At 34.9% G+C, this 14,094-nt stretch overlaps 1 protein-coding gene across 1 annotated transcript; it reads left to right on the top strand.

Moving 5' to 3' along the window:
* The first annotated feature begins 902 nt into the window (after positions 1 to 902).
* Positions 903 to 9,037, top strand: LOC129918117 (uncharacterized). Its single transcript, XM_055998465.1, has 7 exons — positions 903 to 1,303; positions 3,674 to 3,914; positions 6,779 to 7,591; positions 7,766 to 7,892; positions 8,064 to 8,225; positions 8,349 to 8,849; positions 8,919 to 9,037. Exons 1-7 carry the CDS (start codon positions 903 to 905, stop codon positions 9,035 to 9,037), a joined length of 2,364 nt encoding a protein of 787 aa, XP_055854440.1.
* Positions 9,038 to 14,094: the final 5,057 nt, after the last annotated feature.

Below are 14,094 nucleotides of genomic sequence, written 5' to 3'. Positions count from 1 at the left end.
AACATTTCTCTATGGTTTCCATCCAAGAAGGAAAACTTATTAAAACAATCGCGTTTTCCTTACTGTTTTAAAATCTGCACTTTGCCAAGAAAAAAAAAAAAAAAAACCACGACCAGACCGAGGATCGAACTGAAGACTATAAATCATTAGTTGCACACCTTAGAACCCGAATCAAACGATTTTTGTTCTAGTGCCAAGTTGAAAAAAATGAACTTTTGACCAAAATTTAAGAAGATTTTCTCTTTACAAATATAAAAATAAGAAATCTCCTTAAAAAAACAAATAGGCAATCTGTTAGTTTTTAGGTGGTCATATTTTTCTCTGTGTACTCTTGGAAAACATCCTCTAAAATTCTATTAATCTATACAAGGGGACATTCAGTGGTTGGGAAAATGACTAGAGTCAACCCATAAATATATCGTACCGTTCTCGAAAATTGAATTCGATATTGAAAAAAGTTTTCAGTCATGAATTTACTGGCAGCAATTCTTGCTGCCTTTGTTGCAGTGCTTGCTGGCGAATTTTTGACACCAGAATCTAGATTCAACTCAAAGTTTTTTAAATTCATCGAAGATGTTAACAAAGTTCAGAAATTTGAAAGTGTTTTTCTTTTGAGATCGACCAGAGAAACTTCTTTTGATGATAAATTTATACGCGACCTAACAACTTCACTTGGTACTCCTGTAATCCTTTCAACTGAGAATTCATCATTTTACTTGAGAAAAGATTTCAATGCTAATATTCTAACAATTGTTCAATTGGATTCAAGTGAGTTATTACTTCAAAAACTTTCGGAATACCTTCAACACCTTCGATTTTGTAAGACAATTTTCGTGCTGAAGAGTTCTTCAAGAAATGATTTGGAACTGAAGAGTGTTTTCAATTTTTGCTGGAAGCATAGAATGATCAATGTAATAGCAGTTTTTCAAGACTTCTGGAATTCTTCGACTTTCTACAGCTACAGAAATTTAAGAGATCTTACAATTGAAGAATTCACCTGGAACAAAAAAGATATGGTTATTTTTCCCGATCGCATCAAGAATCTTCAGGGCATGCAGTTCCCAGTTCTATTTGAAGCTGCAAGCTCAGGTGTTATAATCACAGTAAACTCTAGGAGTGAAACGATATTTGGCGGTTTTATGGGAAATATTTTCAGTTCTTTTGCGGAGAAGATCAATGCTAGATTAGATATGTCAAACGTAAACTCTTCGCTTCCGCCGAATAGTGCTCATGAAGGTGTCATCAATGGAACAATTGAAATGGCAAATAGTGAAATGATGTTTTCGCCGGAACTTAATAGATGGTATTCATACCCCATTTCCATGTTTGATTGGAGTGTGATGTTGCCTGTGGAGTCAACCATTCCTATTTACAAAGTGTTTGCATTTGTTTTTAATTGGGATGCTTTTGCAATATCAATTATGGTCCTTATTTTGCTGTCTCTATCACTTGCTGCAGCCAACAGGTTCTCAGGATCCAGTTTTCGCTTTTTCTTCAACATTGATTGTTTTCGTGGAATGCTTGGTCAGTCTTTCACTCAAAGACCCCAAGCCTCCTTCAGCACTAAAATTATCTATTCGCTGATATTTTTACTTGGCATCATGATGGCTACTTCGTACGATGCATTTCTGCAGTCTTTCATGACCAAACCCCCAACAACAAGAGTTATTAAATCATTCGATGACTTGGAAGCATCTGGTTTGAAAATATTACTTCATAAAATCGATATCGATTATTTGATTAAAATGAGACCCAATTTTATGAAAAAATATTCAAATCTTTTCCAAGTTGAAACGAATTACGTGGCTTTGAAAGAACTGCGTAACAGTCTTAATACCAATTATGCCTTTATAGTCACTGGAATGAGTTGGATAAATTATGACAATCAACAAAATTTTTTTAATCGAAAATTATTTCGTTTGTCCAAAGAATTGTGCTTTGTGAAAAATAGATTTATTGGAATTTTAATGAATGAAAATTCTATTTATAAAGAGATTTTGAACGCTCATATCTTAGAAATACATTCAAGTGGATTATTAGATTTCTGGATGAAGAAGTCTTTTTTTGAATTAATTGGTACTGGGAAAATGAAAAAGTTAGAATTTGGATTGGACACGAAATTGAAACGACTTAAAGTTGAAGATCTTAAATGGATTTGGATATCGATGGGATTAGCGTTGATGATGGCTGTTTTGTGCTTTATTGGAGAAATTTGTGTTTTTAAATGGAAGAGTGGGAGAAATATTGGAAAACCTTGAATTATTCTTTGAGGTTGAAGACATAAATAAATACCTACTTAAATGTTTAATTTTAATGTAATTTTTGATGAAAGTAATAATAAATTTAACTTTTTTTCGATGTTGTTCCCAAAAATAAGTCTTTGTTTTTATTTTAATTAAATGATATCCTCAAATATTGAAATAATATTTTGCCGAAAGTAAAAGAATTATTTATTTCGATTTTAAAAAAATTTGCTAACAGTCCAAGAGCCCCGTGAATATCCTTATTCCTGAACGCCTATACGATTCTTATGTTTACTGAATATTTCTTCATGAAATTAAGGTTCTACGGTGCTTTGTCATATCCTACCGAAAGACCATGGTACCGTCGATCAAAGTGGCACAGTTTTCCAACCTGTATGACCAGTCAGTTTTAAGCCCATAAAATCTGAGCTTAAAAGAATACTTTATTTTTTTTCCATCTCACAGAAATATTTCAACCCATCAAGGGCAATAACTATGCCCAGACCGGTAACACAATTTTTTCTCTTGTTCTATTATAGGCCAATTATGGTTTCGTGTCAAAAACAATTTCGAGGTTTTACGATTACGATGATGGAGAAGTCCAAAATAGTCACAGATGTTTTTTTCGTAATTTCCAAGGTTTTTTGTTTTTTTAAATAACATAAAAAAACAAACATAAGATATTGTGTCCTAGACCTCGAGTCCTTATTTTCAAAGCCCCAACAAATTGAGCGGCGATTTTATAATAACGATAAATAATTAAAACGGATAATTTGCATTAATTACTCTTGTAGTTTTAAAGTCAATTAAATCGTTATTAAAATACCTTAAAAAAGTATAATTTTCCCCCATAATTAAGTTTTTTGCAACTTGTTTTCGAATATTCCACAAATTCCTCAAAAAGGACCTATTCGTTACTCAAATAAAAAAATATCAGTCATGAATTTAATCGCAGCAAGTTTTGTAGCATTATTTTCTGTGCTTACCAATGAAGTTTTAGCAGCAGAAAATCAATTTAACTCAATGTTTTTGAAATTCATTAAAAATATTAATCAAGTCAAAAAGTTTGAAAGTGTTTTTCTTCTAAAATCTTACAAAGAACATTATTTCGATGAGAAATTTATACGGGACATTTCAATTTCACTTAGTATCCCAGTGATTTTGACAACTGAAAAGTCTTCATTTAAATTGAAGGAGAAGTTTAACGAAAACCTTCTGAGTGTTGTTCAATATGATTCAAGTGATTTATTTCTTCAGCGACTTTTGGAATTTCTTCAACATTTAAGATCCTCCAAGACAATTTTTGTGCTAAAGATATCGGCAAGAAATTATTTAGAATTGAAGAGGGTTTTCAATTTCTGTTGGCAGAATAGAATGATTAATGTTGTTGTAGTGTTTCGAAATTTCAAAACTTCATTCACTTACTTTAGTTATACAAATTTTGGAGACCTCACAATTAAAGAATTCATCTGGAACAGTAAGGAAGTGGTTGTGTTTGAAGACCAAATAAGTAACCTTCAGGACATTCGTTTCCCAGTTCAATTCGCACCAGCAGAACAAGGAGTGATTATCTCAGAAAACGCTTACGGTGATAAGATAATTGGTGGTTATGTGGGAAATATTTTCCAATCTCTCGCAAAGAAAAAGAATGCTAGATTGGACATTTCGAATGTAAATACTTCATTTTCAGTAAACAGTACTCATGAACTTGTCTTCAATGGAACAATTGAGATGACAGGAAGTAGTTTGATGTTTTCGGCAGACCATGTTAAATGGTACACATATCCTATTGTAGTGTTTGATTGGAGTGTGATGCTGCCTGTAGAGTCCAATATTCCTATTTATAAAGTGTTTGCATTTGTTTTCAATTGGGATGCTTTTGTAATATCAATCGTTGGTCTCACTTTGCTTTCTCTGTCGCTTGCAGCTTCCAACAGGTTTTCGGGATCAATTTGTAACTTTTTCTTTAACATTGATTGTTTTCGTGGAATGCTTGGGCAAGGTTTTTCTGAGAGACCAGAAGCCTCCTGCAGCACAAAAATCATATATTCCATGATATTTGTACTTGGAATCATAATGGTTACTACATACAATGCATTTCTGCAGTCCTTCATGACTGAACCACCTAGAGAAAAAATTATTAAATCATTCCATGACTTGAAAGCATCTGGTTTAAAAATATACCTAAATAATGTAGAATTCAATCATTTGTTCAAACTGAGACCCAATCTCATGAAAAAGTATTCAAATCTATTCCAAGTTGAAACAAATGATGTGGCTTTGAAAGAAATGCGTAATAGTCTTAGAAATACCAATTGTGCCTTTACTGTAACTGGAATGAGTTGGATGAATTATGAAAATCAACAAAATTTCTTTAATCGAAAATTATTTCGTTGGTCTGAAGAATTGTGCTTTGTAAAAAATAGACTTATTGGAATTTTAATTAATGAAAATTCGATTTACACAAATATGTTGAACAATCATATTTTAGAAATACATTCAAGTGGATTGTTAGATTTCTGGATGAAAAAGTCTTTTTACGAATTACTTGCTGTTGGAAGAATGAAAAAATTAGAATTTGAATCGGATTCGAAATTAAAACCACTAAAAGTGGAAGATTTGAAATGGATTTGGATATCGATGGGACTTGCGTTGCTGATCGCTGTTTTGTGCTTTATTGGAGAAATTTGTGTTTTTAAATGGAAAAATTGGAGAAATATTGGAAATCCAAGAATTATTTTTTAAGGTAGAAGAGATTAATAAATACCTACCTAAATGTTTGATTTTGTTGTAATTTTTGATGAAAGTAATAAAAAATTTAACGTATTAGATGTTGTTCGTAAAAAAAAGTATCTGTTTTTAATTTAATAATGGTCCTAAAGTAAGGAAATTATGTGCTTCCGAAAGAAAAAAAATAATTATTTCGATTACAACTGACTCAGCAACTTGGCTTGAGAGAAACCTACTTCAAGAGACCTTTCTTTTTGAAATGCATCCATGTCATGGTTTGGGAAATCGTATTTCTGCGTAAAAAAATCAGCTTAGTCTTTTTTTTTCACAAAATTTGACCTAACAGAATACTTTCTTCCCATTTTTCTTTTCAATTCATCAGCAGCATTTTTAACCCCTTGTGGTTTTTAAGGTTTCACTTGTGCACGTGCTTATTTAATTTACTCTCGTTAACCAGTCACTATAACTTAAGTTCATCCATCTCACAGAAATATTTCATTCCATCAAGGGCAAAAACTATGCCTAGACCGGTAACACAAGTTTTTTATTCAGTAATTATACCGGCAACTTGCCGATCTCCTTTCATATGATAACCATCAATCGACATCAATATTCAAACAAACACAACAAATCTGATTTTATTTAAATTTAAATTGTTCATCCAAAAAAAAACATTAGTTTCTCACGCTCTACGAGAATTAAATTTAGGTCCATATTAATTATTTCCGTAACAAAAATAGTTTTAAAAGCCTAAACGTGTGTTCAAATTCTCAAACCCTTGGTGATAGTTTATTTAGATATTCAAATTTTACAGATTTATTGTGATTTGATAACCAAAACTAATGACCTTCCCATAGCCAAAAATAACTATTAAATCGATATGGACCTTATTTCCTCATGTTCTAACTATCTGCTCATCTTGTAAAATAAAAATAAAATCATATAACGCGCAGTGCCATTAACTTTTTTTGTGTAAAACTACAAACAGCTTGATCCCTAATTAAAATCTTATCTCAGATTGAAGTTTATTCAAATTTTTGTTTTATGCAAATTGCGATCGAACAAATTGATATTGACCCTGAGGCAAAAAAGTCTAAACAAATAATCATGACATAATCTCTTGTTGTCATTTGAACAGCTGATGGATTGTTTTTTTTTTTTTTTTTTTTGCCAAACAATCTTTGAAAAAGCCTAAACATATCTCTGAGATATTCTGGGAATTATTAAAAACACACAATCCAGTTTTGTCAATCGAAAAAAAAAATTACTCCAACCTGATTTGTTAACTCTCTCAAGAGATTTTATCAATGAAATGATCTTAATTATTAAATTTGAATCTCTTCTCACAAACACGACACGATCAATGACCGTTTTTATTTTTTACTTCCGAAGAATAAATAACGTTTATGAGTAAAGTTAATTTATTCAGCTATTCAGCCAGTTATATGTTTCGAATGGATTTCGATGGTCAATAATTATTTTGTTGAGACTCTAAGTAGCTTGGGTGTGAAGTAGCTTCTTCATGTGAGTTAATAGTGAAGGAGTGAAGGAGATTTTTTTTGTATTTTAGAATGGATTGCAAAGTATTCTCAGGTTATTTAGAGATTTAAATGACCATGGATTGAAAATGAGAGCTTCAGACGTATAAATATGTTGCGTAATCTTTGATTGAGCATCATTCGATCTTTAGCTTCTGCTACAAGCAGAAAATTGGGATTAAAATTTATTATAAAAAAAAATGGTAAATATTATGTCAAAAGTTTCCTTTCTACAGTCAATTCAGCGTTTTGTGTTTTCATTTTTAGAAACTTATACTTTTTGGATTAGCTTTTGTGGCATTAGCTGCAGGTCAGCAATATCTGCCACCAAGCGAGGAACCTGTTGCTGTTCAGAATGAATATCTTCCACCAAAGGAAGAAGCAGTAGCAGAACCTGAGCCTCAAAATGAATATTTACCTCCTGTTGAGGAATTAGTAGAAGCTCAACCAGAACCGGATACCCAGTACTTGGCTCCTATTGAAGCTGTTGAACCAATTGAACAAATTGCTGAAGATGGTTACCGTTATAAGACTGTCAAGCGTATTCGTTATAGGACTCGTCGTGACGTGAGTGAGCTTACTTCTGGACAATATTTGCCTCCATCTGTTGAAGATAGTTATGGACCACCACCATCTGGACCAGTACAACAAAGTGCTGAATTAGCTGATGATGGATACCGTTACAGGACTGTTAAGCGTATTCGTTATAGGCATCGTCGTGATGTGAATGAATTAGCTTCTGCTCAATATTTGCCTCCAGCTGAGGAAGATGATAGTTATTCGTACCCAGCTCCAGCCCCAGTTACAGCCCAAGCTCTAGTTCCAGTTGCTGCACCAGCTCCTATTGTTCAAGCAGCTCCAGTGCAAATTTCAGCTCCAGCACCTATTCAAGTAGCTGCTCCAGCACCAGTCCAAATTTCTGCTCCAGCACCCGTTCAGCAATCTGCTGAACTAGCTGATGATGGATACCGATACAAGACCGTCCGTCGTATCCGTTACAGACTTCGTCGTGATGTTAACGAATTAGCTTCTGGCCAATACTTGCCCCCAGCTGAGGAGGAAGATAGCTACTCATACCCAGCTCCAGCTCCAATTTCTGCTCCAGCTCCCATCGTCCAGGCAGCTCCAGTTCAAGTATCTGCTCCAGCACCAGTCCAAGTAGCTGCTCCAGCATCAGTTCAAATTTCTGCTCCGGCACCAGTTCAAGTAGCTGCTCCAGCACCAGTCCAAATTGCTGTCAATGCACCAGTTCAGCAGTCTGCTGAATTAGCTGATGACGGATACCGATACAAGACTGTCCGCCGCATTCGTTACAGGCATCGTCGTGATGTAAATGAGTTGTCTTCGGGTCAATACTTGCCCCCAGCTGAGGAAGAAGATAGCTACTCATACCCAGCACCAGCTCCAGTTTCTGCTCCAGCTCCCATCGATCAAGCAGCTCCAGTTCAAGTAGCTGCTCCAGCTCCAGCGCCAGTCCAAGTATCTGCTCCAGCACCTGTCCAAGTAGCCGCTCCAGCTCCAGCACCAGTCCAAATTTCCGCTCCAGCACCAGTTCAAATTTCTGCTCCAGCTCCAGCTCCAATTCAGCAATCTGCTGAATTAGCTGATGATGGTTACCGATACAAGACTGTCCGCCGCATTCGTTACAGGCATCGTCGTGATGTAAATGAGTTGTCTTCTAACCAATACCTGCCTCCTGCTGAGGAAGATGATAGTTACTCGTACCCACCTCCAGCTCAAGTTGCTGCCCCAGTTCCAGTTGCAGCTCCTGCACCCATCATTCAAGCAGCTCCAGTTCAAGTAGCTGCACCAGCACCAGTCCAAGTAGCCGGTCCAGCACCAGCACCAGCACCAGTCCAAATTTCTGCTCCTGCACCAGTTCAAATTTCTGCTCCAGCTCCAGTTCAGCAGTCTGCTGAATTAGCTGATGATGGATACCGGTACAAGACTGTTCGTCGCATCCGTTACAGGCATCGTCGTGATGTCAACGAGTTGTCCTCAAATCAATACTTGCCCCCAGCTGAAGAAGAAGATAGTTATTCATATCCAGCACCAGCTCCAGTTTCTGCTCCAGCTCCCATCGTTCAAGCAGCTCCAGTTCAAGTAGCTGCTCCAGCACCAATTCAAGTAGCTGCCCCAGCTCCAGCACCAGTCCAAGTAGCTGCACCAGCACCAGTTCAAATTTCTGCCCCAGCACCAGTTCAAATTTCTGCTCCAGCTCCAATTCAGCAATCTGCTGAATTAGCTGATGATGGATACCGATATAAGACCGTCCGTCGCATCCGTTACAGACATCGTCGTGATGTCAACGAACTTTCTGCCCAATACTTGCCCCCAGGTCAAGAAGAAGATAGTTACTCATACCCAGCACCAGCCCCAGTTGCTGCTTCTGCTCCAATTGTTCAAGCAGCTGCTCCAGCACCAGTGCATGTTTCAGCTCCAGCTCCAATTCAGCATACCGCTGAATTAGCTGATGATGGCTACCGTTACAAGACTGTGAGGAAATACAAAATCAAACGCCATTAAACCATCGTTATACAAATTAAGGACCCCTGAAATCGAAGCTATACAAAGTGATTGAATATTTTAAGAAAATAAAACCATAAAACATTAATTTTTAAACAAAAGTTTTTTTTTATTTATTTGTATTTATCCTTAACTTCATCTCTGATTCCCAGTTAATCGGATCTCCCTCAATATTAAATTCACATTATTTTCCCACATAAATCAAACCCGATAATATCAGATGAGAATAAAAATAAACCAAAACATCTTTGATTATCCTTTTTAACTTCCTCACCCACGAGGACACATCGACGACGACGACACAAAAGTCCTTAAAAGACATGAACAATCAAATAGAAATAAGACGACAGCCAGCAACAACGTCGTCCTTATGTATATTGTCTAACGCCAAAAGGAATATTCATAAACCTAAACAGCTTTGATCCTTTTAAGCTTGCAATTTAACACACAACCCTCCTCCATCCACAAACTCTCTCACATCTCCATCAGGATCAGGAATATGAACATCAAATTGAATTCACTCTTGAGCTCAAAAAGTGGAAGAATCAGGAATAAAACAACACAAAACAAAAAAAAAAGAAAACCAGAAACGAAGTGTCCTTTGTCCTGTTTTTATGCTCCAATCTCCAGCCAAGGAAATACGATAAAATCATTATCTTGAACACATGTGTTGTATTGTGTTGCATTGTGTCCGGTGTGTACTAAAAAAAATGACAGAGAAAAAAAAAACTTACCAGAGTGGTTTTTGGAGACCGCAAAAAATATACATTTTCTATCTTTTGAGAAAGAGAATGGAGACTCTATTATCCTTCGGTGATGGTTTACCTAAAACCTAGAAAGAAAGAAACCATTGACCTAAAGTCATACGGGATATCCTTAAGGGCATCGCATATAATAAAGATGTGTCAAATGTAAGAATAAAGAAAATTGTATTGTCCGAGTTTTCGTTTAGGAATCGATCGAAATATTTTCCATTATTATATAGGACAAGGATCCAAAGGCGGTTCGGAGCAGCTGTCGGATCAAGGCGACGAATTGCTTAATCAAAACTGAAAAAGAAAATCTATTCTGCGACTTACAAAAGCATAATATATTTGCTTTTAAGCTTTTTTTTTTTTAAATGGTGAATAGTGGAGACTTGAACAAAAACTAACACTTCACCAAATAATTGTGACAAATAATTTTCAGATTATTTCATTTTCTAGAACTAAAATCGAAAATCAAGTCTGCAATAATAATAGATGTATATTTGAGCTATTTCTAAAATGGAAGTGAGTGGAGACTTCGGAAAAGGCTTCTATTTTAACAACTTCTTTTTACAAATAATTTTCAGTGTAATTGACTTTCCAAAACCTAAAAAGAAAATCATATTCGCGGCTTATAGAAGCCAAGATATTTCGTATTAAAAAATGTGAACAGTGGAGACTTCAGAAAAAACTCCTCCTTTATTAAGTATGTGTACAAATAACTTTCAAATTATTTAACTCTCCAACTACTGAACAGTAAAATTAAGTTTAGGATCTTAGGAAGCCGATATATTCGTTTAAAGTGGGGGGGGGGGGGGGACAGTGGAGACTTCAGAAAAAATCTCCTTCTTCATGAAGTATTTGTTGCAAGTAAATTAAAAAAAAAGAAAATATCTAGCTTGCAATTTTAAAATGTAAGGATATTTGAATCTGTACTTTTTTTTTCAAAATGGTTGCTGGTGGAGACTTTGCAAGTAACTTCTTACCGAAAAGAAGAATATATAATTTCTACGATTATTACTTTTTTATAAAAGAAGATTTATTCACCGACTCGTTGAAGCATATAATTTCATTTTAGGTCTTTGTAAAAATGGCAGTCACTGGAGACTTAAGAAATAACATCTTTAGGAAGTGAACAGCACACAACGTCTTGTTTTGAATATTTTGCCGACGATTTTCCAAAAAAAGAATTTTTATAGCGACTCGTGATGGAAGCAGAGATATTGATTACATTCGCGATTTTCATAAAATGGTTGAAATTGGAGACTTCACCCATTTTTTGAAAAAGAACAACGAAAAAACTTCTTGTTTCGGAGTTTACTTCAAATACTGGAATTGAAAATCTATTCTGTCTTTTTTACTGCCACAATGGCGGGTATTTGAAGACTTCAGCAATCAACATACCTGTCAAAAATGACGGAAAGTGGAGACTTTACTCGTTTTTTGCTTCCTGCTCAGTACAAAGAATAGACCATGATCCCCATAACTTATTAAGCGCCCTACGCAATTTTGGTTACATTGCCTTCCAACCCTGTATTGAAACTGGTCAACAAGAGTAGGTACTTGTTTATGTTAAAAAGGACATCAAACAGCGTGTGTTTCGCTCTTGTCCATTTGGGGTAATGTAATAAAGTTGATTTTTATAGACACATTAGGGGCCTTTATTCAGAAAACACACACAAAATAGCACATACCATAATATTCAAGAGGGAAAAGAGCAAACAACAGCACAGAACAAAAAAATAAAATACAAAAACCTAAGAAGCATAAAGTGAACATTGTCCTTTATTGAATCGACACACACAACAAAGGATATATTTTATTTTTTTTTTGTCCTCAAGAAGGATTTAACTTTATTTTTTTTTTTGTTCCTAGTGAGGCTTCTTTTGGATTTTACATAGACCATCATTGAGCTTAATAAACCTTTTTTTCTAGGTGATTATTGTGATTGAGAAAGAGGGTTAAAGAGTGATGTGGAGACTTTTATATTTGTTGTTGTTACACTTGCATCCTTATATTTTTATTTTGCAACGCAACAGTGCAAAACCAAAAAAAATCATCCTTGTCTTGCCTTTTTTACTATACTAGAGTTAATTTAAAACCAAAAAAATATTAAATTGAAGGAGATTTATCAAGATTAAATTCGATGAACCTATTCTCCAAAATAATGGGACGATTCTAAATCATAATGTTGTAGGTATGTGGGGGATGCAGGAGGTATATAATACACTCATAAGTAAGTGGACATTGAAAGCCTTCCTTCCTTTTATGCGAAAGAAGGATATAAGTTTATTATCCTTTGGATAAATTCGATTATGAATAATGCTAAATGGATTTTATTTTTATCAATCGGGATCATAGATTTATATGTATGGGAAGAGCTTAAAAAGGGAATCCTTTTTTGGGGATAGAGCAGAGGAAACTATAATACACATTTTATTATGGCCATCTTCAACCGTAATTCATTTTGTGGTTCTTTGGATTAATGTTTCGGTATAAGAATTTTACTATCATTTGGTGGTTTTGAGTATGTTTAGTGAAGTGTTTTTGAATGTTAGAAGATCATAGATTTTGGTATAGGTACGTTTCTCAGAATTTTATTTCTTTAAGGCAAGGGGTAGCTTGTAATATTTTTCGAAAATCTTAAATTTGTAAGAAAAATACATATATGGATTGCAATATCTCAGCAACCAGACTTCGAAGAAACTTCTGCTTTGCAGTTATGAGCAGTTAGAGCTTAAAGAGACCTTTCTTTTGATGTCTCACTCGAATTTTTGAAAAAGTACTTTTTTTAGAAAACCTTGATTTTTTCGCGAAAATCTGGAAAAAATAAATTTGTAATTTTCTTACATAAAAAGATTTGCCTGTTCATTGTGAGCTCGTATCTGTAAACCAAAACTTGTTTTGAGACTTTGATCCGAAAATATCTTCTTTTGAAGAAAAAAAAATATTTCGATCGCAAATATTTCAGCAGCCAGACCTCGAAGAAACTTTTGGTTGGCAGTTATGAATAGACTTTAAAAAGACCTTTCTTTTGATGTCTCACTCGATGGATTTGGAGGAAATTTTTGAAAAAGTATTTTTTTAGGCAAGGGGTTAACCTTGATTTTTTCGCGAATATCTCAGCAACCAGACTTCGAAGAAACTTCTGCTTTGCAGTTATGAATAGAGCTTAAAGAGACCTTTCTTTTGATGTCTCACTCGAATTTTTGAAAAAGTACTTTTTTTAGAAAACCTTGATTTTTTCGCGAAAATCTGGAAAAAATAAATTTGTAATTTTCTTACATAAAACGATAGACCTGTTCATTGTGAACTCGTTTCTGTCAACCAAAACTTGTTTCGAGACTTTGATCCGAAAATATCAGCTTGAGAAGAAAAAATTGAAAAAAAAAATATTTCCATCGCAAATATTTCAGCTACCAGACTTCGGAAAAAATAGACTTTAAAGAGACCTTTCTTTTAATGTCTCACTCGACGAATTCGGAGGATTTTTGAAAAAAGTATTTTTTAGGCAAGGCGTTAATTATTCTTGAAAATTCGAAAAAAAAAATAATTTGTAATTTTTTGACATATGTACATAAATAGACTAACACCACGGTTTACTTTGTCTTTTCGGCGAAGTGAAGCACTGTCCCTTTATACATGTATACATATCACAAGATACAAAAAATTACAATTCCGCATTTGTGCCTCTATTTTAAAATCCACTTCCTGACGTAATAAAACATTTTCTAAATTTCTTAACTCTAGCACAACTATCACGAAATATTTTTGGCTCAAATTCTTTGCGAAATTCATTTTAGCACCCTTCAACAAGATTTCCGAAAATCTAATTCGTTCAGCTCTCTTCTATGCATCGTTTAATATCTTGACTTGACGACACCACTCACGTTGTCCATCTTAATGGGCATGGAGAGGGTTAGAGATATCGTTGTTCCTGCTGCTCTGCTACTTCAATACTTCGCACGTAGCCATTAAGCAGTATCAATCATCGTTAAGCGCATCTGCTATCTCCCTCCCCCCCCTCTTTTCCGCATACAAAATACTCTATAGCTGATATGATGGTACAACCTTCTTCTGCATCACTGCGATGTCCTGTGTCCGTTTCGCGTTCGTTTCCTAGCAGATTACGTAGATGACAGTATGCCGCGTTGCTTGCTCGTCGACGTCGATACTTCCGAAAGAGACAAACTATATGCTCTTCGCATAGTGACCTCATTTCAGTTTTAGCAGTCGTGAGTGCCCAGCATCAGATCCTGGCTGATGATGGTAGAGAGACATACAATTTCCAAATCGAAACAGCGATTTGTC

Source organism: Episyrphus balteatus, chromosome 4 (assembly GCF_945859705.1).
Source record: "Episyrphus balteatus chromosome 4, idEpiBalt1.1, whole genome shotgun sequence".
Taxonomy (NCBI): domain Eukaryota; kingdom Metazoa; phylum Arthropoda; class Insecta; order Diptera; family Syrphidae; genus Episyrphus; species Episyrphus balteatus.
Note: the sequence above shows the minus strand (reverse complement) of the source record. Positions and strands in the feature narration are given on the sequence as shown.

Bases quoted from the DNA above. Each gene is read 5' to 3' on its own strand.
- LOC129918117 (XM_055998465.1), top strand. From the start codon at position 903: ATGATCAATGTAATAGCAGTTTTTCAAGACTTCTGGAATTCTTCGACT. The intron at 7,592-7,765 runs GCTCCAGCTCCA...GCACCAGTTCAG, and splicing joins AAGATAGCTACTCATACCCA to CAGTCTGCTGAATTAGCTGA. The intron at 7,893-8,063 runs GCTACTCATACC...CTCCAGCACCAG, and splicing joins CCCAGCTGAGGAAGAAGATA to TTCAAATTTCTGCTCCAGCT.